Genomic DNA, 27,249 nt, shown 5'->3' on the forward strand with positions numbered 1-27,249 from the left:
AAATGTAGCTTTTTTTCTTTTAATTGACCATTTAGACTACCGTATTTTTCGGACTATAAGTCGCAGTTTTCCCCCTAGTTTGGCCGGGGGTGCGACTTATGTGTGAAATTATTAACACATTACCGTAAAATATCAAATAATATTATTTAGCTCATTCACGCAAGAGACTAGACGTATAAGATTTCATGGGATTTAGCGATTAGGAGTGACAGATTGTTTGGTAAACGTATAGCATGTTCTATATGTTATAGTTATTTGAATGACTCTTACCATAATATGTTACGTTAACATACCAGTTGCTTATTTATGCCTCATATAACGTACACTTATTAAGCCTGTTGTTCACTATTCTTTATTTATTTTAAATTGCCTTTCAAATGTCTATTCCTGGTGTTGGCTTTTATCAAATAAATTTCCCCCAAAAATGCGATTTATACTCCAGTGCGACTTATATATGTTTTTTTCCTTCTTTATTGTGCATTTTCGGCCGGTGCGACTTATACTACGAACAATACGGTAAAATGTAACCCACAGCAACCCCTCATTAACCAGATTAGGCATTTTAGTTGTTTGACAGCTCTTCTTAACCTCTTAAGGCCCAAGCTGTTTGTTTACATGCTTTTTAAAAAAAATTCTCTTTGCTATTTGGGCTTATTGGACCCTAATTAGAATAAAAACTAAGACTCATCTTTTGATACAATGTACTTAGTCCATAAGAAACAAACGTGTACTTCATGTTTAGTGACATGCTAATTCTTATTTTATACACTTTTTCTCCCCCAAATTCCATTGTATGTTATACAGTTCTGAAACCACCAGATGGCAGTATAAGTGTCCACATAAGTGGCCATAAGACCCCAATTCAGTAGTGTACACAATTTTGGAAATAAGAGCTAAAAGGTGCTGTCCACGCATGTGGCCACTAAGGCTTTTAGTTAATAAAACAAAGTTTTATTTTTTGCAGTGTATGGTTTGGCCGATGCGGGCAGCACGGTGGAAAAGGGGTTAGTGCGTGTGCCTCACAATGCGAAGGTCCTGGGTTCAATCCTGGGCTCGGGATCTTTCTATGTGGAGTTTGCATGTTCTCCCCATGACTGCGTGGGTTCCCTCCGGGCTTCCTCCCACCCCCAAAGACATGCACCTGGGGATAAGTTGATTGGCAACACTAAATGGTCCCTAGTGTGTGAATGTTGTCTGTCTGTGTTGGCCCTGTGATGAGGTGGCGACTTGTCCAGGGTGTACCCTGCCTTCCGCCCGAATGCAGCTGAGATAGGCTCCAGCACCCCTCGCGACCCCGAAAGGGACAAGCGGTAGAAAATGGATGGATGGATGGTTCGGCCTATGTTTAAAACTTGAGTTGTACTAGTGTGAGGGAAGTCTTAACTGTGTGCACAACCACCAAACTATATCAACATTTCATTGTAGCAAAACAAACAGTATGTTTGAGATAGTGGAACTAGCAAATATTGACTTAAGACATGGTTTTTGTGTGGCAGTTTTCCTTTCCACTTGGCTCTTATTTTGACCTCAAATTCAAAACAACGGCACAAAGTTTTATGTCAGAAGGAACTCCTTTTTCCCTGTCGTGCATAATCATGTGGGAGTTGTGGTTGTTCAATCACGCTTCAGGTATTGTGGCTTCACCACAGCACATTTACAATTGTTTGGTACTAAATTAAGCATTTTTCAAGCTTAAAAATGGCTAAATGGCTTAAAATATCAATACTATAGTATTAGCCACTAGAGGGGACCAAACCAATGAGGGCGCTGTGCAGTATCGTGGCCACTGATTGGCTCAGCTCCAGCCAGCGTTACTATTTTAAATTAAAGAGTGTAAAAGCGACCAAAGGGTGATATTTCATGTCGAGAGGGCACTCTTTAGAAGTTCGCAAACAGGTTAGGTATGAACATTTATAATTTTTTAATGATTAAAAAAATATTAAAAAATATATATCCAAAAGTTTGGACACACCTTCTCATTCATTGCGTTTTCTTTATTTTCATGACTATTTACATTGTAAATTGTCACTGAAGGCATCAAAACTATGAATGAACACATGTGGAGTTATGTACTTAACACAAAAAAGGTGAAATAAATGCAAACATGTTTTATATTCCAGTTTCTTCAAAATAGCCACCCTTTGCTCTGATTACTTTTTCGCACACTCTTGGCATTCTCTCGATGAGCTTCAAGAGGTAGTCACCTGAAAGGTGTTTTCACTTCACAGGTGTGCTTGAAGCTCATCGAGAGAATGCCAAGAGTGCGCAAAGCAGTAATCAGAGCAAAGGGTGGGAATTTTGAAGAAACTAGAACAGTGGTTCTTAACCTTGTTGGAGGTTTCATATTTCATATGCGCATTCACCGAAACCTTTAGTAAAAAATAAAAAAAATTTTTTTTCCAAATTCAAGACAAAGTTATATGTTTTTGGTAACACTATAGTATGGGGAACATATTCTAAGTAACAAAGACTTAATTTAGAGTTATTTGGACACTAGGGGAACATATTCTAAGTAATAAAGACTTAATTTAGAGTTATTTGGTTAGGGTTAGGGTTAGAGGGTTAGGGTTATAATCAGAGGTGGGTAGTAACGCGCTACATTTACTCCGTTACATCTACTTGAGTAACTTTTGGGATAAATTGTACTTCTAAGAGTAGTTTTAATGCAACATACTTTTACTTTTACTTGAGTATATTTATAGAGCAGAAACGCTACTTTTACTCCGCTACTTTTATCTACATTCAGCTCGCTACTCGCTACTAATTTTTATCGATCTGTTAATGCACGCTTTGTTTGTTTTGGTCTGTCAAACAGACCTTCATAGTGCCTGCGTTTCAACAAATGCAGTCACTGGTGACGTTCACTCCGTTCCACCAATCAGATGCAGTCACTGGTGACGTTGGACCAATCAAACAGAGCCAGTGGTCACATGACCTGACTTAAACAAGTTGAAAAACTTATTGGGGTGTTACCATTTAGTGGTCAATTGTACGGAATATGTACTGTACTGTGCAAACTACTAATAAAAGTTCCAATCAATCAATCAAAAGTGTGAAGGAAAAAAGACCATTTTTTATTTCAACCGCCGTCAAAAGCCTAAAGACTGACTGCACAGTTCCTGTCTTCACAATAAAAGTGCCGCTCCATCGCGCCTGCGCTTTCAAAATAAGAGTCCCCGAAAGCCAGGGCAAACAAGCTAGCAAGCTACGGAGTTTGCCGCCAATGTATTTCTTGTAAAGTGTATAAAAACGAATATGGAAGCTGGACATATAAGATGCCAAAAACCAACCACTTTCATGTGGTATTAGACAGAAAGGAGGAACTTTTTTTCTCCTCCATTTGAAAACGTGGACGTTTGTCATCACTACTGTCTGATTACAATCAATGCAAGTCATCAGAATCAGGTAATACACCAACTTATATTCTTGTCTTCATGAAAGAAAGGAATCTATATGTGTTAAACATGCATGTATATTCATTAAAACACTATTAACATGTAAACAAAAACGGCAAAAAAAATAAATATAAATTATATACTGTATATATATATATATATATATATATATATGTGTGTGTGTGTATATATATATATGTATATATGTGTGTGTGTGTATATATATATGTGTGTATATGTTACTCATCAGTTACTCAGTACTTGAGTAGTTTTTTTACAACATACTTTTTACTTTTACTCAAGTAAATATTTGGGTGACTACTCCTTACTTTTACTTGAGTAATAAATCTCTAAAGTAACAGTACTCTTACTTGAGTACAATTTCTGGCTACTTTACCCACCTCTGGTTATAATGAGGCCATGCCGAATAAGGCATTAATAAGTACTTAATAATGACTAGTTAAGAGCCAATATGTTACTAATTTGCATGTTAATAAGCAACTAATTAATGGTGAATATGTTCCCCATACTAAAGTGTTACCATGTTTTTTTACTGGTGCATAAAATGAACCGTGCATGAACATCACCTTGTTCAAACAACAAAACCAACACAGTGCATAAACTCACAACAAATGACACACCTGCAAACCAGTCTGCTGTTGCCGTATCCGTAATACGCCGATAGGGAGAAGTTTGTATTTACACGATGAGTCGGGTGTGTTTTGACCTCCGCCGAACCCCTGAGGCCGACTCGCCGAACCCCTAGGGTTTGATCGAACCCAGGTTAAGAACCACTGAACTAGAATATAAAACATGTTTTCAGTTATTTCACCTTTTTTTTGTTAAGTACATAACTCCACATGTGTTTATTCATAGTTTTGATGCCTTCAGTGACAATCTAGTCATGAAAATAAAGAAAACGCATTGAATGAGGAGAATAACTTTTGGCCTGTACTGTATATTTGATTTCTATTGATTCCTATAATCTAATTTATTTTGGTGATGTCTGGAAGCAATCAGCAGGGATAAAGGAGTTGGAAACGACTTGTTGCAGCCCAGTACTGTACCGTATTTTCCGCACCATAAGGCGCCCTGGGTTATAAGCCGCGCCTTCAATGAACGGCATATTTCAAAACTTTGTCCACCTATAAGCCGCCCCGTGTTATAAGCCGCATCTAACTGCGCTACAGGGAATGTCAAAAAAACAGTCAGATAGGTCAGTTCAACTTTAATAATATATTAAAAACCAGCGTTCTAACAACTCTGTTCACTCCCAAAATGTACGGTAATGTGCAAATGTGCAATCACAAACATAGTAAAATTCAAAATAGTGCAGAGCAATAGCAATAACTTAATGTTGCTCGAACGTTAATGTCACAACACACAAAATAAACATAACACTCACTTTCTGAAGTTATTCTTCATTCATAAATCCCTCGAATTCTTCTCCTACGGTGTCCGAATTAAAAAGTTGGGCGAATACGGGATCCAAAATGGCCGGCTCCGTCTCGTCGAAGTCATCAGAATCAGTGTCGCTGTTGTTTTTCCAGCAGTTCCGTGAATCCTGCCTTCCGGAAAGCTCGGACCACAGTTGAGACCGAAATATCCGCCCAGGCATTTACGATCCACTGGCAGATGTTGGCGTATGTCGTCCGGCGCTGTCTCCCTGTCTTAGTGAAGGTGTGTTCGCCTTCGGTCATCCATTGTTCCCACGCCGTTCGCAGTCATGCTTTAAATGCCTTGTTGACACCAATATCGAGCGGTTGGAGTTCTTTGGTTAATCCACCCGGAATGACGGCGAGTGTTGTATTTGTGTGCTTCACTTGTTTTTTGACACCATCTGTGATGTGGGCGCGCATGGAGTCGTATATCAACATGGACGGAGCTGCGTGAAAAAAGCCACCCGGCCTCTTCGCGTAAACTTCCCTTAACCACTCGCTCATCTTTTCTTCATCCATCCATCCCTTCGAGTTAGCTTTTATGATGACGCCGGCTGGAAAGTTCTCTTTTGGCAAGGTCTTCCTTTTGAATATCACCATGGGTGGAAGTTTCTGGCCATTAGCATGGCAAGCTAGAACCACAGTGTGTCGCTTAGTAGGAGCCATTTTGTGGTCTTTACAGATGTAAACACACAAAGGAAATGAAACGTAATACCCGCGCGCTTCTTCTATGGGGGCGGGTGCTTACCTTGGCGGTTGCTTACCGTAGAAGAAGAAGCACTTCCTCTTCTATGGGTAAAAAAGATGGCGGCTGTTTACCGTAGTTGCGAGACCTAAATTTTGTGAAAATGAATCTTAATATTAATCCATATATAAAGCGCACCGGGTTATAAGCCGCACTGTCAGCTTTTGAGTAAATTTGTGGTTTTTAGGTGCGGCTAATAGTGCGGAAAATACGGTACTACCATTTTGCCTCAAGTACGTGCGATCCTACTTCTTGGTCATTTTTCTTGCAAATGTTCTCTCTCTAGTGGACGAGTGTAAGAGGAAATGGAAGAACTTGAGAGACCGCTACTTAAAAGAAGTCCGCCTGGAGATCCGCAACAAGAAGCAAGGGGAGCCGAGCCAAAGCAAATGGAGGTACAGACAACGCATGAACTTCATCGCTCCGTTTACCGGATCCAACAGTGGAGTGGCGGATGTGTGCGATGACGACGACAATGGCGAGCATGAAGGTGAAACGACGCCCTCAGAGAAGGCCAGGACGCCACCCGTCGCTAAAAGCGCCGGGGGTCAAGCTGACACCAAGTCTCTGGCGGTGCTCATCAGGAGTCTCCCCTCTCCTGACACCCGCACGGCCAACATGCCTCCTCAGACGGGCAAAAGCGGGAGAAAACGGCAGCCGGTACAGAACCTTCCCTTAAGCGTGGCGTCGCCGCCAAAATGGGCGGCGAAAGAAAGCGGCCTGTCGCTTCCCAGCAGGCCTCAGGACGAGGACGAACTGTTCCTGTTGAGCTTCGTCCCTGCCCTCAAGAGACTGGCTCCTCAGAGGAGATGCGAGACCAAGATGAAGATCCAGCAGATCATGTACGAGGCGGAGTTCAACATGGAACAGGTGGAGCGGCGAGAGAAGAAGCATCTCGGCTGAGGCTCTTTGGAATCGTCCATCCCATCCATTTTCTGCCGCTTATCCCTTTTGGGGTGCTGGAGCCTATCTCAGCTGCAAGTCCTGATGTTGGAATTTTAACACCTTATTTTTAATAATCCCTACTGGGCTTTGTAGCTTTATTGCTAATGAGCTGCAACTTTTGTGCACTTTGTCTACTCACACATTGTAACTCTGCACTTGTCCGACATATTGCATTTGCAATATTTGCCTTATACTCTGGTTAATTTTTAAAGCACATACATAGTCGTGCTTTAAGCCCGGGCGCATCGTTTGCACAATAAAGAACATTCTTTAGAAACACATTGGACTTTGAAACAAACCGTCAAATATGGCAGATTAAAGCATTGTTGGAAAACAAAACTGACAAGAGTTAATATTTTTAAATGACTAAAATTAAAAGGGATTATATTTATAAAAAAAATATTAATTTGAGTTTAAGCGTCATAGCTCAAATAGGATGCAATGCAACTTTATCAGCTTTTATAAATGAAAATGTCATTATGGGCAACTGATCCTTGTTTAAATGTCATTAAAAAACTCAATGCATGCATCTTTAATGATTATAAATCAAAGGCTTCTTTCTTTACTGATAACAGATACGTGGCTTATGGCTCATCTAAAAGACTAAAATGATAATTGAACCATTTCAAAATGGGCCTGCCGTATTTTTCGGACTATAAGTCGCAGTTTTTTTTCCATAGTTTGGCCGGGGGTGTGACTTATACTCAGGAGCGACTTATGTGTGAAATGATTAACACATTACCGTAAAACATCAAATATTATTTATCTCATTCACGTAAGAGACTAGACCAGGGGTCGGCAACCTTTACCACTCAAAGAGCCATTTTGACCCGTTTCCACAAATTAAAGAAAACAATGGGAGCCACAAAACTCTTTTGAAATTTAAAATGAAATAACACTACATACAAAGTTTTTTTTTGCTTTGTGCTATGTATAAACCAGGGGTCTCAGACACGCGGCCCGCACCTTAATATGGAAATGTAATGTTAGTGCGGCCCGCGAGTTTTATATGAAGGGCACTTGACAGCGTCACACTTGCCAACCCTCCCGATTTTTCCGGTAGACTCCCGAATTTCAGGGAAACTATTCTCTTGAATGTATGCTGATTTTCACCCAAACAACAATAATAAGGGTGTGCCGTGATGTCACTACCTTTAGCGCCCTCTACAGCTTGAACAAACAGCTTGCCAGCCCAGTTACATGAGGCTTCTGCAGACACACATAAGTGAATGCAACGCATACTTGGTTGACAGCCATACAGATCACACTGAGGGTGGCAATATAAACAACTTTAACACTCTTACTAATATGCGCCACACTGTGAACCCACACCAAACAAGAATGACAAACACATTTCGGGAGAACATCCGCACCGTAACACAACAGAACAAATACCCAGAATCCCATGCATCCCTAACTCTTCCGGGCTACTTTATACACCCCCGCTACCACCAAAGCCCGCCACCCCAACCCTGCCCCCCCACACATCAACAACACCCCCCCACCCCCCGTGCGTAGATTGAGGTGGGCGGGGTTTGGTGGTAGCAGGGTGTGTAATGTAGCCCGGAAGAGTTAGGGATGCATGGGATTCTGGGTATTTGTTCTGTTGTGTTTATGTTGTGTTACGGTGTGGATGTTCTCCCGAAATGTGTTTGTCATTCTTGTTTGGTGTGGGTTCACAGTGTGGCGCATATTAGTAAGAGTGTTATAGTTGTTTATACGGCCACCGTCAGTGTGATCTGTATGGCTGTTGAACAAGTATGCCTTGCTGTCACTTAGTGTGTGAGCAGACGCCACATACAAAATGTGACTGGGCCGGCACGTTGTTTCTTAGGTGAAAAAGCGGACGCGACGACAGGTTGTAGAGGACGCAAAATGCAGTGCCATCACGGCACGCCCTCTATTTTGTTGTCCGGGTGAAAATCGGAGAATGTTTGCCCTAGGGAGAGGCAGTGAAATCCGGAAGTCTCCCGGAAAAATCGGGAGGGTTGGCAAGAATGCAGCTGAGCCGCATCAGAGTGGTCAAAGAGCCGCATGCGGCTCCAGAGCCGCGGGTTGCCGACCCCTGGACTAGACGTATAAGATTTCATGGGATTTAGCGATTAGGAGTGACAGATTGTTTGGTAAACGTATAGCATGTTCTATATGTTAGTTATTTGAATGTCCCTTACCATAATATGTTACGTTAACATACCAGTTGGTTATTTATGCCTCATATAACGTACACTTATTCAGCCTGTTGTTCACTATTCTTTATTTATTTTAAATTGCCTTTCAAATGTCTATTCTTGGTGTTGGCTTTTATCAAATAAATTTCCCCAAAAAATGCGACTTACACTCCAGTGTGACAAATATGTTTTTTCCTTCTTTATTATGCATTTTCGGCCGGTGCGACTTATACCCCGGAGCGACTTATAGTCCGAAAAATACGGTATATCACACAACCTTAATCATTTACACACCAAATAATCTTTGGTGATATATATCATTATTGCAGGAGGCTGCTAAATATTTGGCTATATAGATTTTAGGCCATCTCGCCCATCTGTACTCTGGTTTAAAGATTCTGGTACAATTCAACACCAAGTAGAAACTGCACTGTCTGAATGCAACACTCCACCACTGTTATCAACTTGTATCAGTCTATCACTTGTGTGCGTGTTCATTGTGATTGCTGAGATTAGCATAGCTGTTTAGGGCGTGAAGCAACTGTTAAAGTCTCTAAATGTTCCATTTGAGGCGGTCCTTACAAGTGTTCATGCTATGAGGAGCCAAAACATGGTGACCACAGCGACCAAGATGAATAGTCGAGACAAGAACTGCTCGTCCGTGTGCTGTGGTGTTCCCGGGGCAGCTGCGTTGGAGAAAAGTCTGGATTATACAACGCTCGTTGAGCAGAAAAGCGATAAGATTATCACCTGGAGGTGGTCTGCCGTCGTTTATGTTAAAGACTGTGGCAAAAATACCAAAGGGAAAAGCACCAATTCCAAAGGACATCTGAAACCCTCCGTCTCCAAAACCGAATCCCTGAAATCCCTGTGGAAAATATCACAACGTTGTCATTTTCAATGTTACACACACAAAAAATGCAACATGTCTGTCTCAAAGAAAAGGCCATGTTAGATCCCACATTTAGACAATGAATGGATGCAGCTGGGATAGGCTCCAGCAGCCCTCGTGACCCCGAAAAGTACAAACGGTAGAAAATGGATCGATGTTTCAATTTGGATTACTTGTTTTAATTAGGTCCATCCGATGACGCTATTTTTCTTTTTCATAATCAAAAACATACCTTGCTACTGAGAAAACACTAGACGGAGAGCCAGGTAGAGAGATTTAGAGAAGTAGATGGAGTTTATTATATATAGAGAGAGACAGAATAAAAAATATATATATGTGTGTGTGTGTGTGTGTGTGTGTGTGTGTGTGTGTGTGTGTATGTATATATTAGGGGTGTAACGGTACACAAAAATTTCAGTTCGGTACGTACCTCGGTTTAGAGGTCACGGTTCGGTTCATTTTCGGTACAGTAAGAAAACAACAGGATATACATTTTTTGGTTATTTATTTACCAAATTTGCAAAATCTTCCACCAAAAATATTTTTCTTAGTGGAATATTTGATGTGAAGTAATGGGAACCTTGGATAGGTCAATAATTCATAATAACATTGATTTTGGACTCTCACAATATTATGTCAGACCCACTCGACATCCATTGCATTCGGTCTCCCCTATAGGGGGGGGTTACCCACATATGCGGTCCTCTCCAAGGTTTCTCATAGTCATTCACATCGACGTCCCACTGGGGTGAGTTTTTCCTTGCCCTTATGTGGGCTCTGTACCGAGGATGTCGTTGTGGCTTGAGACACTTGTGATTTAGGGCTATATAAATAAACATTGCTTGATTGATTGATTGATTGATTTTGATTCAATATTATGTTTTGAGCAATGACAATTTGGAAAAAAAAAAAAAAACAGCTTTGTTTTATTAGTCAACATTGCAACTTTTTCAAAATTACATTTAACCTTTAAGCTTCTTTATTTCACTTTTGTTATGTCTTTGTTTATTTTAATAGTATTTTTAGAATGTGCCGTGGGCCTTTAAAACATTAGCTGTGGGCCCCAAATGGCCTCCGGGGCACACTTTTGACACTCCTGCTATAAATAATAAAAAATTAAATGTGATAAATCTATGGATAAAAAGCAGAGCCTGGCGACGCATGCGTGTTTATCATAACTCTCTCTCTCTGTCTCTGCCCCTCCCTCACCAATGCTGCTGCGCGCACAATTTGTTTTGTTTTGAACCCTTTCTTAACCCTGAACGTACATTGAAAATACACGCAACCCTAACTCAAAATGCCGGACATTTGAGGCATTTAAGAAACTCCGCCCTGACAGCTCTGCAAAAGAAGACATGTCCGGTGAAAGGAGGACGTATGGTCAGTCTATCATAGCCCAGTCGTTGCTAGTGCTAGCATGCAATGTGTTGTGCCTCGGTGTGCATTGTTTACACAACGTGCGTTACGCTACTTAATATGTCCGTGTGGAAACTCGTTCGGTACACCTCCGAACCGAACCTAAACCCCCGTACTGAAACGGTTCAATACAAATACACGTACCGTTACACCCCTAGTATACACACATATGTGTGTGTGTATGAGGGAGAGCGCTAGATAGAAAGCTAAATAGAGAGATCATTTACAGGAGCTTTTGGGAAGGGGACATTTTTTGCCTTGAGGATATTGCATACTTGCCAACCTTGAGACCTCTGATTTCGGGAGGTGTGGGTGGGGGCGTGGTCGGGGGCGGGGTGGGGCGTGGTTAAGAGGGGAGGAGTATATTGACAGCTAGAATTCACCAAGTCAAGTATTTCATACATATATATATATATATATATATATATATATATAGATATATATATATATATATCCTGAAAATATGCAAACAAACTGTGTTTAGATAATTGATACCTCAAACTTGCATAAATAAATATTAAGGAATATAACATAACTTGGCTTCTGAGAGCTTCAAAATGTAATGAATAAAATGCTAAAGTTGTTGATAAACAAGCAATTATTTTAATAATTAAATATGGTCATTTTAAATGAATTATTATGATAATTTAAAATCAATTATTTCAAATATGTTTATTTTAATGTATAATTCTATGGATGGATGTAATAAGGAGTCACGAAAAAATACAAATAAAAATACAATTAATTTTGATGTTTTTAGCAAAATATAATTTAAAAAAAAATTCGTTTTTTTTTTTTTTTAATTAATAAATATATTTATTTTTAGGTAAAATAAACATAATACTACAATTTATCTCTAGTCTGGATGATTTAGTTCTTGTCACCCTGTTGTCCCCCCGTCATGAAAAAAGGCTGTCCTCACTCAGGTCCGCATGGAGCTGGAGGGGGCGTGGCTTCCAGCTCCGGCTGAAAATCGGGAGATTTTCGGGAGAATATTTGTCCCGGGAGGTTTTCGGGAGAGGCGCTGAATTTCGGGAGTCTCCCGGAAAATTCGGGAGGGTTGGCAAGTATGGGATATTGTGAGGGTTTTTTGTTACAAATCTGACACTTTTGAAAAACTAATGCATGAATATTAATGTTGAATCATTGACCCATCTCAGGGCCTAATAATTATAATGATATAAATAAATGAGCAATTTGCAAATACTGAATGAAATGCATTTTATAGATTATTCCAATTAAAAAACAGTGGTTACGCTTAAATTGGCTTTAAAAGGGTGATAAAAATGCCAAAAGTATAATTAATATTGGCGCTGTGCATTACAAGTAATAATTGAGTCGATTCAAATCGGACAAAATATTTTGTAATGGGTAGGGACCGGGAGTGAAAACCAATACTTGTTGAGAACCGGCTGTCAGGGTTTCTATCCCTGGGAATTTATTTGTTAATGATTCCCTTAATAATGCCTGTGGGCGTCGCCACGTACGGCGCCGAAAAGCAGCACAAATGTCAGAATTATTCACAACAAGGAAGACGACAAGGCAACTTGCAAAGTAAATATTGCATCGTACTGGGAATATACTAGCAGAAACATTAGCAGACACAGCATGCGATAACGTGGAACTAATGAGGCTTTTTCCATCCCCTCTGACACAAGTGAATCACCACTAGTATGAAGTCTGCTGTGGTAAGTAACAAACTAACACTGCCTATCGTGTTAAAACATGCTAAGATTAACTGTAAACTAGAGATGTCCGATAATGTCTTTTTTGCCGATATTCCGATATTGTCCAACTCTTAATTACCGATTCCGATATCAATCGATACCGATATATATAGTTGTGGAATTAACACATTATTATGCCTAATTTTGTTGTGATGCCCCGCTGGATGCATTAAACAATGTAACAAGGTTTTCCAAAATAAATCAACTCAAGTTATGGAAAAAAATGCCAACATGGCACTGCCATATTTATTATTGAAGTCACAAAGTGCATTATTTTTTTTAACATGCCTCAAAACAGCAGCTTGGAATTTGGGACATGCTCTCCCTGAGAGCATGAGGAGGTTGAGGTGGTTGGGGTTGGGGCGGGTTTCAGGTGGGGGGCATAGGGGGTAGCGGGGGTGTATATTGTAGCATCCCGGAAGAGTTAGTGCTGCAAGGGGTTCTGGGTATTTGTTCTGTTGTGTTACGGTGCGGATGTTCTCCCGAAATGGGTTTGTCATTCATGTTTGGTGTGGGTTCACAGTGTGGCGCATATTTGTAACAGTGTTAAAGTTGTTTATACGGCCACCCTCAGTGTGACTTGTATGGCTGTTGACCCAAGTATGCCTTGCATTCACTTGTGTATGTGTGTGTGAAAAGCCATAGATATTATGTGATTGGGCCGGCACACACAGGCAGTGCCTTTAAGGCACGCCCCCCAACGTTGTTGTCTGGGTGGAAATTGGGAGAAATTTGGAAGAATGGTTGCCCCAGGAGATTTTCGGGAGGGGCACTGAAATCTGTGAGTCTCCCGGGAAAATCGGGAGGGTTGGCAAGTATGAGTGGGAGACGCAACTACTCTGTACATCTCCCTACGTCCGTGTACCACTCCGTACAGCGGCGTTTTAAAAAGTCATAAATTTAACTTTTTGAAACCGGTACCGATAATTTCCGATATTACATTTTAAAGCATTTATCGGCCGATAATATCGGCAGTCCGATATTATCGGACATCTCTACTGTAAACGTAAAATTAATGTTTCTTATGCATTACAAGACGAGACAGCGTCCAAAGAGGTGTTCTCCACAACTGGAGTCGCTGTAATTAGTCAGAAATAAAAAGTCCCAAAAAAGCAGATATGCTTAATTTTCTACAAAAACAATGGTGACTTGTTAGAGTTGATAGTTGAAACATTGCAGTGTACAGTTTTAATTGTTTGTATTTGTCATTGGCTGAAATAGTTTTACTTAGCATATATACAGTACTATATATACTTTTTTTTGGAGAAAGAATACTTTATTTCTATTTGAAAAATGTTAAAGAACATTTTTGTGTAATTCATTTGTCACAGAATAATTTATGCTGTATTTTCTATTACTACAGTACAATAATTGTTTTGTTATATATACATCCATCTTCTACCTCCTCATTGCAGGGTCAACAGATAGACAACCTTTCACATTAGTTATTTTCAAAACAAAATAAACAAATTGTTTGTTATCCTTTTATCCAAGAGTCGATAAAGAGCCAAACCGTTAGGCAGAATTGAAAGTGGAATCGTAAAAATCCTATCAATTCCCATCCTCTGGTCATACTTGCCAACCCTCCCGAATTTTGCGGGAGACTCCCGAAATTCAGCGCCTCTCCCGAAAACCTCCCGGGACAAATATTCTCCCGAAAATCTCCCGATTTTAAGCCGGAGCTATAAGCCACGCCCCCTCCAGCTCCATGCGGACCTGAGTGAGGACAGCCTTTTTTCATGATGGGAGGACAACAGGGTGACAAGAACTAAATCATCCAGACTAGAGATAAATTGTGTTATGTTTATCTTACCTAAAAATAAATATATTCATTAATTTTAAAAAACAAAAAACTAAATACATGTTTACTATATTTTGCTAAAAACATCAAAATTAATTGTATTTTTATTTGTATTTTTTCCTGACTCCTTATTACATCCAGCCATAGAATTATACATTAAAAAACATATTTGAAATAATTGATTTTAAATTATCATAATAATTCATTTAAAATGACCATATTTAATTATTAAAATAATTGCTTGTTTATCAACAACTTTAGCATTTTATTCATTACATTTTGAAACTCTCAGAAGCCAAGTTATGTTATATTCGTTAATATTTATTTATGCAAGTTTGAAGTATCAATTATCTAAACACAGTTTTGTTTGCATATTTTCAGGATATATATATATATATATATATATATATATATATATATATATGTATGAAATACTTGACTTGGTGAATTCTAGCTGTCAATATACTCCTCCCCTCTTAACCACGCCCCCAACCACGCCCCGCCCCGCCCCGACCACGCCCCCACCTACCACCTCCCGAAATCGGAGGTCTCAAGGTTGGCAAGTATGCCTCTAGTCCTTAGGTTGAAATGTGTGAGTGAATTAGAAGGACAAACACAGGTACGTGTCTTGTGATGCAGCCACTTGTCAAGGGAGCCTTTCCAATAAATGAATGAAACGAGGGTTGCTGCAGTGTCACCTGCATCAATCAATGCTTTCATCATGTTACTAATGGTGCGTTTGAGGACCGGTACTTACGCCGCGGTTTTCTGGCTCAGGCCTTTGCCCTTGTGGTCGTGGGGGTGTTTTTTCTCTATATTTGAAAAAAAATGGGGTAAACTTTAGATTTTGCTGGAGTTGCACAGCTTTTCCAAAAAAATAAATAAAATCACAGTACTTCAGTTCAAGACAAAACTGATTGCATAATCTTCAAACACTCGACTGTTTTGTACGGCAAAGTTTTTCCCACCTGGGGTCCTGCTGACCAGTACTTCCTCGCCCATATAAGGGGATGACCTTGTCCTTGCTGATACCGGCTTTGCACACTGGGCACACTTGCCTGCTGGGTCGCGTCTCTAACCACTTGAAAAACACAAGAGACACAGATAAGGATGTATTGGAGACAATGTTACTCATTTATTAATATAATGATCTTACCTGGTGCAAACAAGGCCAGCTGATGAGGGTAATGAAAAGACATGTGATTAGTGAGACGTTCAACAATATAGGTTCTTTCTAGATGTCCAATAATATCGGCCGATAAATGCTTTAAAATGTAATATCGGAAATTATCGGTATCGGTTTCAACCTCCCGATTTGCCCGTGAGACTCCCGAATTTCAGCGCCCCTCCCGCAAATCTACAAAGGAAATCATTATCCCGAATTTCTCCCGATTTCCACCCGGACAACATTATTGGGGGCGTGCCTTAAAGGCAACGCCTTTAGCGTCCTCTTCAACCTGTCGTCACGTCCACTGTGTGCCTTCATTGTTTTTGTAGCTGTTGTTTTGAGGCATGTTTAAAAAAAAAAAAAAATAATGCACTTTGTGAAAATAAAATACTACACGGTCTAGCTCCATCCTATCTTGCTGATTGTATTGTACCATATGTCCCGGCAAGAAATCTGCGTTCAAAGAACTCTCGCTTATTAGTGATTCCCAGAGCCCGAAAAAAGTCTGCGGGCTATAGAGCATTTTCTATTCGGGCTCCAGTACTCAGGAATGCCCTCTCGGTAACAGTTAGAGATGCTACCTCAGTAGAAGCAGTAGCCCCATCTTAAAACTCATTTGTATACTCTAGCCTTTAAATAGACCCCCTTTTTAGACCAGTTGATCTGCCGTTTATTTTCTGCTCTGCCCCCCTCTCCTTCGTGGAGGTTCGGTGGCCACGGATGAAGCTGGCTGTCCAGAGTCGGGACACAGGGTGGACCACTCATCTGTGCATCGGTTGGGGACATCTCTGCGCTGCTGACCTGTCTCCGCTCGGGATGGTCTCCTGCTGGACCCACTATGGACTGGACTCTTACTATTATGTAAGATCCACTATGGACTGGAATCTCACTATTATGTTAGATCCACTATGGACTGGACTCTCACACTATTATGTTAGATCCACTATGGACTGGACTTTCACACTATTATGTTAGATCCACTATGGACTGGACTCTCACTATTATGCTAGATCCACTATGGACTGAACTCTCACACTATTATGTTAGATCCACTATGGACTGGAATCTCACTATTATGTTAGATCCACTATGGGCTGGACTCTCACTATTATGTTAGATCCACTATGGACTGGACTCTCACTATTATGTAAGATCCACTATGGACTGGACTCTCACTATTATGTTAGATCCACTATGGACTGGACTCTCACTATTATGTTAGATCCACTATGGACTGGACTCTCGCTATTGTGATTTAGGGCTATATAAATAAACATTGATTGATTGATTGATTGATATTATGTTAGATCCACTATGGACTTGACTCTCAAAATATTATGCTAGATCCACTCGACGTCCATTGCACCGGGAAAATCAACTTTTACCTTGAAAATCAGTTTTTGCCTTGAAAATCAGTTTTTGCCTTGAAAATCAACTTTTACCTTGAAAATCAGTTTTTGCCTTGAAAATCAGTTTTTGCCTTGAAAATCAGTTGAGTTTTTTCTTGCCCTGATGTGGGATTGATTGATTGATTGATTTTGATTGAAACTTTTATTAGTAGATTGCACAGTACAGTACATATTCCGTACAATTGACCACTAAATTGTAACCCCCGAATAAGTTTTTCAACTTGTTTAAGTCGGGGTTTAAGCTATCCATACACTTGGGTAAAACGGAATCCATCCTGTTTGGGTCCCACATCAACCTTAAGAAAGTCAATGACTTCATTATAAAAGTGGGTGACATTGTTATCACCAGGAAAGATGAGGTCACCTACCTAGGTTCCATTCTGGAGGCTAATCTCTACTGTGATAAAATGGCTACCAAGGTAATCAAAAAGGTCAACCAACGAACGAGATTTCTCTACAGAATCTCCTCTCTGGTCAACAAAAGCACCATGAAGATTCTAGCGGGAACTCTCGTTCAACCCTTTTTTGATTACGCATGCACCTCCAAAACCCTCAAATCTAGACTCCAAACATCCCAGAACAAGCTAGTCAGATTACTTCTAGACCTCCACCCCAGATCCCACCTCACTCCTACCCACTTCTCCAAAGTGGGCTGGCTCAGGGTGGAGGACAGAGTAAAACAACTTCCACTGAGCCTAGTCTATAAAATCCGCTACACCTCCCTGATACCGAAGTACATGTCAAACTACTTCCTTAACGTAAATGACCGCCATAACCACAACACCAGGGGGAGCTCCACTAACCACGTTAAACCCAGATTCCGATCTAACAAAGGTCTTAACTCATTCTCTTTCTATGCCACATCAATATGGAATGCACTCCCAACAGGTGTAAAAGAAAGGGAATCTCTATCCTCCTTCAAAACCGCAATAAAAGAACACCTCCAGGCAACTTCAACCCTAAACTAACACCCTCCCCGGATTGTTAATAATCAAGTGTAAATAATCAAATGTAGATACTTTTTCTTATGCTTTCTGATCTCTCTCTCTATGTCCACTACTTGCTGTACATATCCTACCAAGTAGACCTACACTGTTTCAATGTCCATTTCTCTGTTCTCAATTGTTGATGACTGAAGTGCTGATAACAACTAAACCTAACCCCCGCCCTCCCCCCGCCTCCACACCCTGGATTGTAAATAATGTAAATAATTCAATGTATATAATCTGATGATTATCTTGTTTGATGACTGTATTATGATGATAGTATATATCTGATAGTATCAGTGACGTGCAGTCACTAAAGGCAGGTGAGGCGGGGCCTCACCTGCCATCATGGAAAGAAAAAAAATGTAAAAAGAAAAAAAAAATTTAAATTGTTATATGTATGCAGTGATTATACTATAAAGTTATTTTCCATTTAACTTCACCAGTTTTAGATTATTTTTATTCAAAATCGCAGAATTTTCACATTTGCCGTTCAAATACTGAGAAGAGACGGTGCGGTGAACAGCAGCCAGTTGAGGCACGTCACTCAGTGCCTCAACATGGACGCACTCGGCTAACTGCTGGCCTGCTGTGCAGTGAGACTGTATTGCTATATGAACTATATTATACATTTCCATAGTTTAGTTAGCTGAGGTATATAATGTACAGTGTATTTTGTCAACAACTGTATGTGTGTAACGTATTTCTTGTGCTGAGCGATCATAAAACGGCTGCAAAAGACGCACTGGCTGAGGCTCCAGTAGCCCCGCCTCCTGCACCCCCGCCGTAGAATTGTTGTATCAACTAAAGCCCACACTTAAACTTTCCACATGCAAGATTGAATCTATTTAAAAAAGTTATTTCATAAGAAGCCAAAAAGTGCAAAAACAATAATGTTCGTGTTGGAGGAGTTGTGAATGACTGCAGGGCCACAACATTAGGTACACCTGCAGACTGCAGGTGTACCTAATTCACAACTCCTCCAACATGAACATTATTGTTTTTGCACTTTTTGGCTTCTTATTAAATAACTTTTGTAACCTATTTTTATGGGCTTTCCTATTTGTGATGTTAAGTTCCTGTTATGCGCTGTTATACAGTACATGCCTTGAGCTCTTATTTTGAAGGTGCCAAGAGCGGAAGTGATGACATGTTGTAGTGGAGCGGAGGTTTTTGAAAGAAGGTAAATAAAGTGGTCCTTGTGTAAACTGGAGCCTCCGTGTTTGTTATTTTGTAGTTTCATACAGTATAGGCGACATTTATAAACCCTCCGTTACACTTTTTTAAATAGATTCAATCTTGCACGTGGAAAGTTTAAGTGAGGGCTTTAGTTGATATAACACACCCGTCAGGGGGTTCATTAATCCAGCACAACAGCGGCGAAGGGACTTTATTTATAAGTAAAGGTAAGACCATAATAACGTTTTTTTAATTAAATGTGCTTTTTTGTGTGCTACAGTTTGTATGTGTAAAGTTAAAGTTAAGTTAAAGTACCAATGATTGTCACACACACACTAGGTGTAATGAAATTTGTCCTCTGCATTTGACCCATCCCTTAATCACCCCCTGGGAGGTTGAGGGGAGCAGTGGGCAGCAGCGGCGCCGCGTTCGGGAATAATTTTTGGTGATTCAACCCCCAATTCCAAGCCTTGATGCTGAGTGCCAAGCAGGGAAAATGCTGGTATGAGCTTTTAAACATAATCCATTAACTGCTGCCAATCAAATGGTGAATAAGATACTCTTTGGGGTTCATATGTTTTTAAATCTGACTGTGATGAAGTCAGTGCCTCACCAGCCATCAACCTCACCGCACGTCACTGGATAGTATATATCTGTATCATGAATCAATTTAAGTGGACCCCGACTTGTAAACAAGTTGAAAAACGTGTTCGGATGTTACCATTTGGTGGTCAAATGTACGGAATATGTACTTCACTGTGCAATCTACGAATAAAAGTCTCAATCAATCAGCCGAGGATGTCGTTGTGGCTTGTGCAGCCGTTTGAGACACTCGTGATTTGGGGCTATATAAGTAAACATTGATTGGTTGATTGATTGTTTCAAAACAGTGTATTTTAGTGGAAAACTGAGAAAGGAGCACCATTAAAAACATTTCGTACCAGAAGAGGTGTCCACACAGGCTGATCACAGCATCCTTGGCGGTGTCCAGACAAATGTTGCACTCAAAAGTGCTGTCCTGGTTGCCTCCGTCCGCTGCCGCAGCGCTGCTGGATCCCGGACCGGCGCTCTCGGCGGCTCCGGTGGAGGCAGCCGCCGGAGGAGGGGGGGCCGCGGTGGCCATTTAAAAATATAGCTCCAGTCGACTAAAAAAACAACAGGTAGATACAGGAGACGACTTCAAAACGCACACATTGTCGAGGTTAGAGTTTATGTAAACCCTAAAAACTAAAAGTTTGTCACGAGTTCGCTTTGAGAAAGGAAGCTAAAATCAATGTTGAACAGCTGGCGTTAGCTTCCGGTTGTGAAGCTAACACTAGCAATGTGACCGAGCCGAAACAGCTAATGTTATAGTAATGTTGAAAGACTATAAAGAACGATAACAGGTGTTTAAGATTGTTCTCAGCTCGTATGCGTTCTTAACGGAATGTCGGAGTTTGTTGTGACTAGTAAAGGAAGTATCGAAGGCGGCGGAGCGGGTATATTGTCACTCTGTGTAGAGTTGGCTTTCTTTTACCTTCTTCTTCGTCTCACCTTTGGAACTGCAGGATGGCAAACAACACTGACCGGCACACCGCCACCTAGTGGTAGGATGACTCTTTAAACATGTAAATACAGTAATAAGTAGGGCTGTGAATCTTTGGATGTCCCACGATTCGATTCAATATCGATTCTTGGGGTCACGATTCGATTCAAAATCGATTTTTTTTTTCAATTCAACACGATTCCCGATTCAAAAACGATTTTTTTCCCCCCGATTCAAAACGATTCTCTATTCATTCAATACATAGGATTTCAGCAGGACCCAGTCTGCTGACATGCAAGCAGAGTAGTAGATTTTTGTAAAAAGCTTTTATAATTGTAAAGGACAATGTTTTATCAACTGATTGCAATAATAATGTAAATTTGTTTTAACTATTAAATGAACCAAAAATATGACTTATTTTATCTTTGTGAAAATATTGGACACAGTGTGTTGTCAAGCTTATGAGATGCGATGCAAGTGTAAGCCACCGTGACACTATTGTTCTTTTTTTATTTATTTTTTATAAATGTCTAATGATAATGTCAATGAGGGATTTTTAATCACTGCTATGTTGAAATTGTTACTAATATTGATACTGTTGTTGATATAATCATTTTTGTTTCACTACTTTTGGTTTGTTCTGTGTCTCCTCTCAATTGCTCTGTTTATTGCAGTTCTGAGTGTTGCTGGGTCGGGTTTGGTTTTGGAATTGGATTGCATTGTTATCAATCAATCAATCAATCAATGTTTATTTATATAGCCCTAAATCACAAGTGTCTCAAAGGGCTGCACAAGCCACAACGACATCCTCGGTACAAAGCCCACATAAGGGCAAGGAAAAACTCACCCCAGTGGGACGTCGATGTGAATGACTATGAGAAACCTTGGAGAGGACCGCATATGTGGGTAAACCCCCCCCCCCCCCCCCCCCCCTCTCGGGGAGACCAAATGCAATGGATGTCGAGTGGGTCTGACATAATATTGTGAGAGTCCAGTCCATAGTCCATAGTTGGTATTTGGTATTTCTGTGTATTGTTTTGTTGGATTGATTAATTTAAGAAAAAAAAAAATAAAAAAAAAATAAAAAACAACAACAAATTTTTTTAAATGAGAATCGATTCTGAATCGCACAACGTGAGAATCGCGATTCGAATTCGAATCGATTTTTTCCCACAGCCCTAGTAATAAGGCTGTTAAAAGGTAATTAAAAAAAAAAATCGGATTATTCACATTTTCGAATTAGCATTAAATTACTCACGTGCATGATTAGCATTTGCTTAAGAAAAGATGACAATGTTTGTACGCAAGTGCAATTTTATTGTCATCCACTAACCACGTTAAACCCAGATTCCGATCTAACAAAGGTCTTAACTCATTCTCCTTCTATGCCACGTCAATATGGAATGCACTCCCATCGGGTGTAAAAGAAAGGGCATCTCTATCCTCCTTCAAAACCGCACTAAAAGAACACCTCCAGGCAACTGCAACCCTAAACTAACACCCTCCCCCTTCCACATCCCACCTCCCCGGATTGTAAATAATCAAATGTAAATAATCAAATGTATATACTTGTTCTTATGCTTTCTGATCTCTCTATGTCCACTACTTGCTGTACATATCCTACCAAGTCAGACCTACACTGTTTCAATGTCCATTTCTCTGATGATGCAATTGTTGATGACCGAAGTGCTGATATCAACCAAACCTAAACCCCCTCCCCTCCACATCCCACACCCCGGATTGTAAATAATGTAAATAAGTCAATGTATATACTCTGATGATTAACTTGTGTGATGACTGCATTATGATGATAGTATATATTTGTATCATGAATTGATTTAAGTGGACCCTGACTTAAACAAGTTGAAAAACTTATTCGGGTGTTACCATTTAGTGGTCAATTGTACGGACTGTGCAATCTACTAATAAAAGTCTCAATCAATCAATCAATCAATCAATCAATCAATCCATGGAACGTTTACATTCATTTTACTTAAGTCATACTTGCCAACCTTGAGACCTACGATTTCGGGAGGTGGGGGGTGGAGAGTGGGGGGCGTGGTTAAGAGGGGAGGAGTATATTGACAGCTAGAATTCACCAAGTCAAGTATTTAATACATATATATATATATATATATATATATATATATATATATATATATATATATATATATATATATATATATATATATATATATATATATATATATATACATCCTGAAAATATGCAAACAAAACTGTGTTTAGATAATTGATACTTCAAACTTGCATAAATAAATATTAAGGAATATAACATAGCTTGGCTTCTGAGAGCTTCAAAATGTAATGAATAAAATGCTAAAGTTGTTGATAAACATGCAATTATTTTAATAATTAAATATGGTCATTTTAAATGAATTATTATGATCATTTAAAATTAATTATTTCAAATATGTTTATTTTAATGTATAATTCTTTGGCTGGATGTAATAAGGAGTCAGAAATTATACAAATAAAAATACAATTAATTGTGATGTTTTTAGCAAAATATAGTAAAAATGTATTTAGTTATTTAAAAAAAAATTAATAAATATATTTATTTTTAGGTAAGATAAACATCCATCCATCCATCCATCCATTCATCTTCTTCCGCTTATCCGAGGTCGGGTCGCGGGGGCAGCAGCCTAAGCAGGGAAGCCCAGACTTCCCTCTCCCCAGCCACTTCGTCCAGCTCTTTCTGTGGGATCCCAAGGCGTTCCCAGGCCAGCCGGGAGACATAGTCTTCCCAACGTGTCCTGGGTCTTCCCCGCGGCCTCCTACCGGTCGGACGTGCCCTAAACACCTCCCTAGGGAGGCGTTCGGGTGGCATCCTGACCAGATGCCCGAACCACCTCATCTGGCTCCTCTCGATGTGGAGGAGCAGCGGCTTTACTTTGAGCTCCCCCCGGATGGCAGAGCTTCTCACCATATCTCTAAGGGAGAGCCCCGCCACCCGGCGGAGGAAACTCATTTCGGCCGCTTGTACCCGTGATCTTGTCCTTTCAGTCATAACCCAAAGCTCATGACCATAGGTGAGGATGGGAACGTAGATCGACCGGTAAATTGAGAGCTTTGCCTTCCGGCTCAGCTCCTTCTTCACCACAACAGATCGATACAGCGTCCGCATTACTGAAGACAAGATAAACATAATAATACAATTTGTCTCTAGTCTGGATGATTTAGTTCTTGTCACCCTGTTGTCCTCCCGTCGTGAAAAAAGGCTGTCCTCACTCAGGTCCTCATGGAGCTGGAGGGGGCGTGGCCTCCAGCTCCGGCTGAAAATCGGGAGATTTTCGGGAGAATATTTGTCCCGGGAGGATTTCGGGAGAGGCGCTGAATTTCGGGAGTCTTCCGGAAAATTCGGGAGGGTTGGCAAGTATGACTTAAGTGCATGTCATTTATTTGCACAGCGTTTTATCTAAAGTTATTTCAGGCTGTATTTGCCAGTGAGCATACCAGTCGGTGTCTCCTCACTCATTGTTAAGGTTATCCAGGGTAAATCCCACCTAACCTTATCCGTGGTTTAAGACCCCCTCCCCCTTCCGTCCGCCGGCGCAACGCGACCTAGTACGCATGCGCGAAAAAATATATTTTCATGAACACAATTATTTTAAAACTGGAAGATGCTGTTGCTGTTAAACTGATGAGTAAAATCATGATCTTTTTCAGACTGTGTTTTTGTGACGTCATGTGATCCGTGTCGGATGAGGAAGAGAGTGGCTGGAGTATAAAAATTAAACACTATTGATTGGAAACAGCATCTTTTCACAATTAAGTTGGAGGGGCACCAAAGGATTTAGGTTAGGTCAGGGGTCGGCAACCCAAAATGTTGAAGCAAAAACTTAAAAGCCTTATATAGGTCTTATAATGAAGGTATTTATATAAGTGTCTATATTAGCTATAATAGCCTATTATTGAAATAACTATGTGTCGGCTGACACAAATCTTCGTTAACATAAATGTTGAAATGTAATATTTATTCTACACATTTTTACAACATTGGAAAACATTAGTAAAACGGAAGCTTCTCAGATGGTGAGATAACTCTTTGAAATGACTGGCTTAGAATGGCTAAAGTTATGGATGAGTGTGTGTGTTCTTCCAATGGATTTCCTACAATCTTTGCAAGCCGGGTAACGTTTGCTGTGGTCTGGAACAACATGGCACACAAACAACTATAAGAAATGCAGCCAATATTACATATAGTGAAGTGAAGTGAAGTGAATTACATTTATATAGCGCTTTTTCTCAAGTGACTCAAAGCGCTTTACATAGTGAAACCCAATATCTAAGTTACATTTAAACCAGTGTGGGTGGCACTGGGAGCAGGTGGGTAAAGTGTCTTGCCCAAGGACACAACGGCAGTGACTAGGATGGCGGAAGCGGGGATCGAACCTGCAACCCTCAAGTTGCTGGCACGGCCGCTCTACCAACCGAGCTATACAATAATGTGTCATGCGACATGCAAATATAAATTAAATACACAGAGGACATAAGTAAAGGAAATTTAATGATCTCAAATATACCTACGAACGAGGCAAAATGATGCAATATGTACATGCAGCTGGCCTAAATAGCATGTTAGCATCGATTAGCTTGCAGTCATGCACTGACCAAATATGCCGGATTAGCACTCCATACATGTCCATAACATCAACAAAGCTCACTTTTGTGTATTCACGCACAGTGTAAAACATTTGGTGGACAAAAAGAGACAAAGGAGTGGCAACATCAGAGAAAGTTGTACTTGTAAACAAACTACGGTGAAATTAGTTGGACAAATACTCTAATCAGTCAAGCATGTTTAATTTAAACAGTGGGATTGCTAACCATTAGGAAGGTTTGTGTCAGGTTTGTCCTTCTAAGGAAACCATATTAAAATTTGAAATATTTTTTTTCCCCCATCATACATTTTTGCGGCTCTAGAGCCACGGGTTGCAGACCCCCGGGTTAGGTTAATACTATGTATTTCACCAAAACAATTTGTTTTCAAGAAGGAATACTAGGAATCATGGAACCGTACCAATGACTGACATGTTTTGTGCGTCCAATCAAACAGCTCGACCGAGGCCTCCGGTACGAAAATCCTCCGCCATCACCGACTCAAACCTCTGCGTCAGCGAGCTCCTCAGGATTTGACTGAAATCGTTTCCGACGAAAATGTAGAGAACCGGGGCCACGAAGCTGTTTGAGGCCGCCAGAGTCACCCCTACTTTCATCCCGGTGCGGAAACTCTCCAGGGTGAGGGACTTCATGTGTATCTCCAGGAGGACAAACGTGTGGTAAGGAACCCAGCAGACAAAAAAGCACAAGATGAGCGCCGCCATGATCTTGTAGGGCTTGGTGGACTTGATGCTCATGCCTCTTAGCTTGGCGCCGAGCACCGTGCTGCACAGTACGATGGCGAGGAAAGGGAGCAGGAACCCGCAGGTGAAGCGAGTGAGCACCACCGCCTTGTGTCCGGGCGGGTCGGCGTAATGCGTGACGCACAGGGTGACGGCTCCGTGCGGGGCGGTGCGCCTGTGGATCAGCGAGGGCAAGGTCAGGAGCGCCGAGAGGAGCCAGGTGAGGACGACCAGCGCAGAGGCCCGCCGCACCGTGCGGTGGTTGCGCGACCACACGGGAAAGGACGCCACCACGCAGCGATCGGCGCTGATCAGAACCAGGAGAAAGACGCTGCTGTACATGTTGAGGAACAGAGCGGAGGACATGAGCTTACACAGCACCAGTCCGAAGGGCCAGTGCGAGGTCATCATGTAGATCAGTTCCAGGGGCAGGAAGATGCAAAACAGCAGGTTGGAGATGGCCAGGCTCATGTACCAAGTGGTGGGCACGGTTCTTTTCATCTTCCATCCACAGATCCAGATCACCAGCGAGTTCCCCGCCAGGCCCACGACGCAAATAACGACGTTGAAAGCCACCAGAAGAGATGTGAAAGCAGACCGAGGACTGCCGAAGTTCAGCGGGCCAAAAGTGGTGAAGTTTGTCTCTGTCTCGTTATCCGCAGTGTAATCATCGTATTCTCTGTAATCCACACTCATCTTGGCCAGTCTCCTGGAATGTTCACACAAACACCGTCCGTGGACGTCACACACCAGACATCAGTACGCTTCATCAAAGAAAAGTACTCACTTTTTGCGTCTCGATGCGATCAGAAGTGATCCCGACTTACATTTTTTTTTTTGCTGACTCCCATCCAACTGTGCAACTTCCCACTTCTTGTTTCCTGGGCAGTGCCTGACCGAAAGCCGCACAAACTGAATTTATTTGGTGCAAATGTAATTTTGTCTTACTCAGATGGAGCCATGTGAACAAAGAAAAGGATAAAATTACTGACAAAACTTTCCTATATTCTTATAGAATTGGGTATTATAGTATTGGGTGTCACCCTTGATTAATCCTCACTAAAAACACTTAGTAGGTTTTTTAAAAAGGT

At 40.8% G+C, this 27,249-nt stretch overlaps 3 protein-coding genes across 5 annotated transcripts in view; 1 reads left to right on the plus strand and 2 right to left on the minus strand.

Moving 5' to 3' along the window:
• The window catches only part of LOC133574764 (uncharacterized), a 115,531-nt gene extending 108,149 nt beyond the window's left edge, over positions 1–7,382 (plus strand). For all 3 annotated transcript variants that reach the window (XM_061927023.1, XM_061927022.1, XM_061927021.1), the window contains one exon: positions 5,866–7,382. In XM_061927023.1, the coding sequence (XP_061783007.1) occupies positions 5,866–6,482 (617 nt within the window). In that variant the 3' untranslated portion in view covers positions 6,483–7,382. The remainder of the gene's footprint in view (positions 1–5,865) is intronic.
• A 1,494-nt stretch (positions 7,383–8,876) lies between these two features.
• On the minus strand, positions 8,877–20,838 carry rnf185 (ring finger protein 185). Its single transcript, XM_061927033.1, has 7 exons — positions 20,787–20,838; positions 20,212–20,415; positions 15,685–15,703; positions 15,497–15,609; positions 15,286–15,340; positions 9,443–9,560; positions 8,877–9,378 (listed from the first exon to the last, which is right to left on the minus strand). The coding sequence occupies exons 2-7, from the start codon at positions 20,391–20,393 to the stop codon at positions 9,281–9,283; spliced, it is 585 nt and encodes a 194-aa protein (XP_061783017.1). The 5' UTR covers positions 20,394–20,415; positions 20,787–20,838; the 3' UTR covers positions 8,877–9,280.
• A 4,760-nt stretch (positions 20,839–25,598) lies between these two features.
• Positions 25,599–27,016, minus strand: LOC133574859 (chemerin-like receptor 1). The gene is made up of 2 exons (XM_061927180.1): positions 26,946–27,016; positions 25,599–26,867 (listed from the first exon to the last, which is right to left on the minus strand). Exon 2 carries the CDS (start codon positions 26,852–26,854, stop codon positions 25,865–25,867), a length of 990 nt encoding a protein of 329 aa, XP_061783164.1. The 5' UTR covers positions 26,855–26,867; positions 26,946–27,016; the 3' UTR covers positions 25,599–25,864.
• Between the last annotated feature and the right edge of the window lie 233 nt (positions 27,017–27,249).

Source organism: Nerophis lumbriciformis, linkage group LG32 (genome assembly GCF_033978685.3).
Source record: "Nerophis lumbriciformis linkage group LG32, RoL_Nlum_v2.1, whole genome shotgun sequence".
NCBI lineage: Eukaryota > Metazoa > Chordata > Actinopteri > Syngnathiformes > Syngnathidae > Nerophis > Nerophis lumbriciformis.

Coding starts and splice junctions, on each gene's coding strand:
- rnf185 (XM_061927033.1), bottom strand. CDS start 20,393: ATGGCCACCGCGGCCCCCCCTCCTCCGGCGGCTGCCTCCACCGGAGCC. Junction 15,341..15,496: donor ACTGGTCAGCAGGACCCCAG/GTGGGAAAAACT, acceptor TTTCAAATATAG/AGAAAAAACACCCCCACGAC. Junction 9,379..9,442: donor CGACGGCAGACCACCTCCAG/GTGATAATCTTA, acceptor TCTCCAACGCAG/CTGCCCCGGGAACACCACAG.
- LOC133574859 (XM_061927180.1), bottom strand. CDS start 26,854: ATGAGTGTGGATTACAGAGAATACGATGATTACACTGCGGATAACGAG.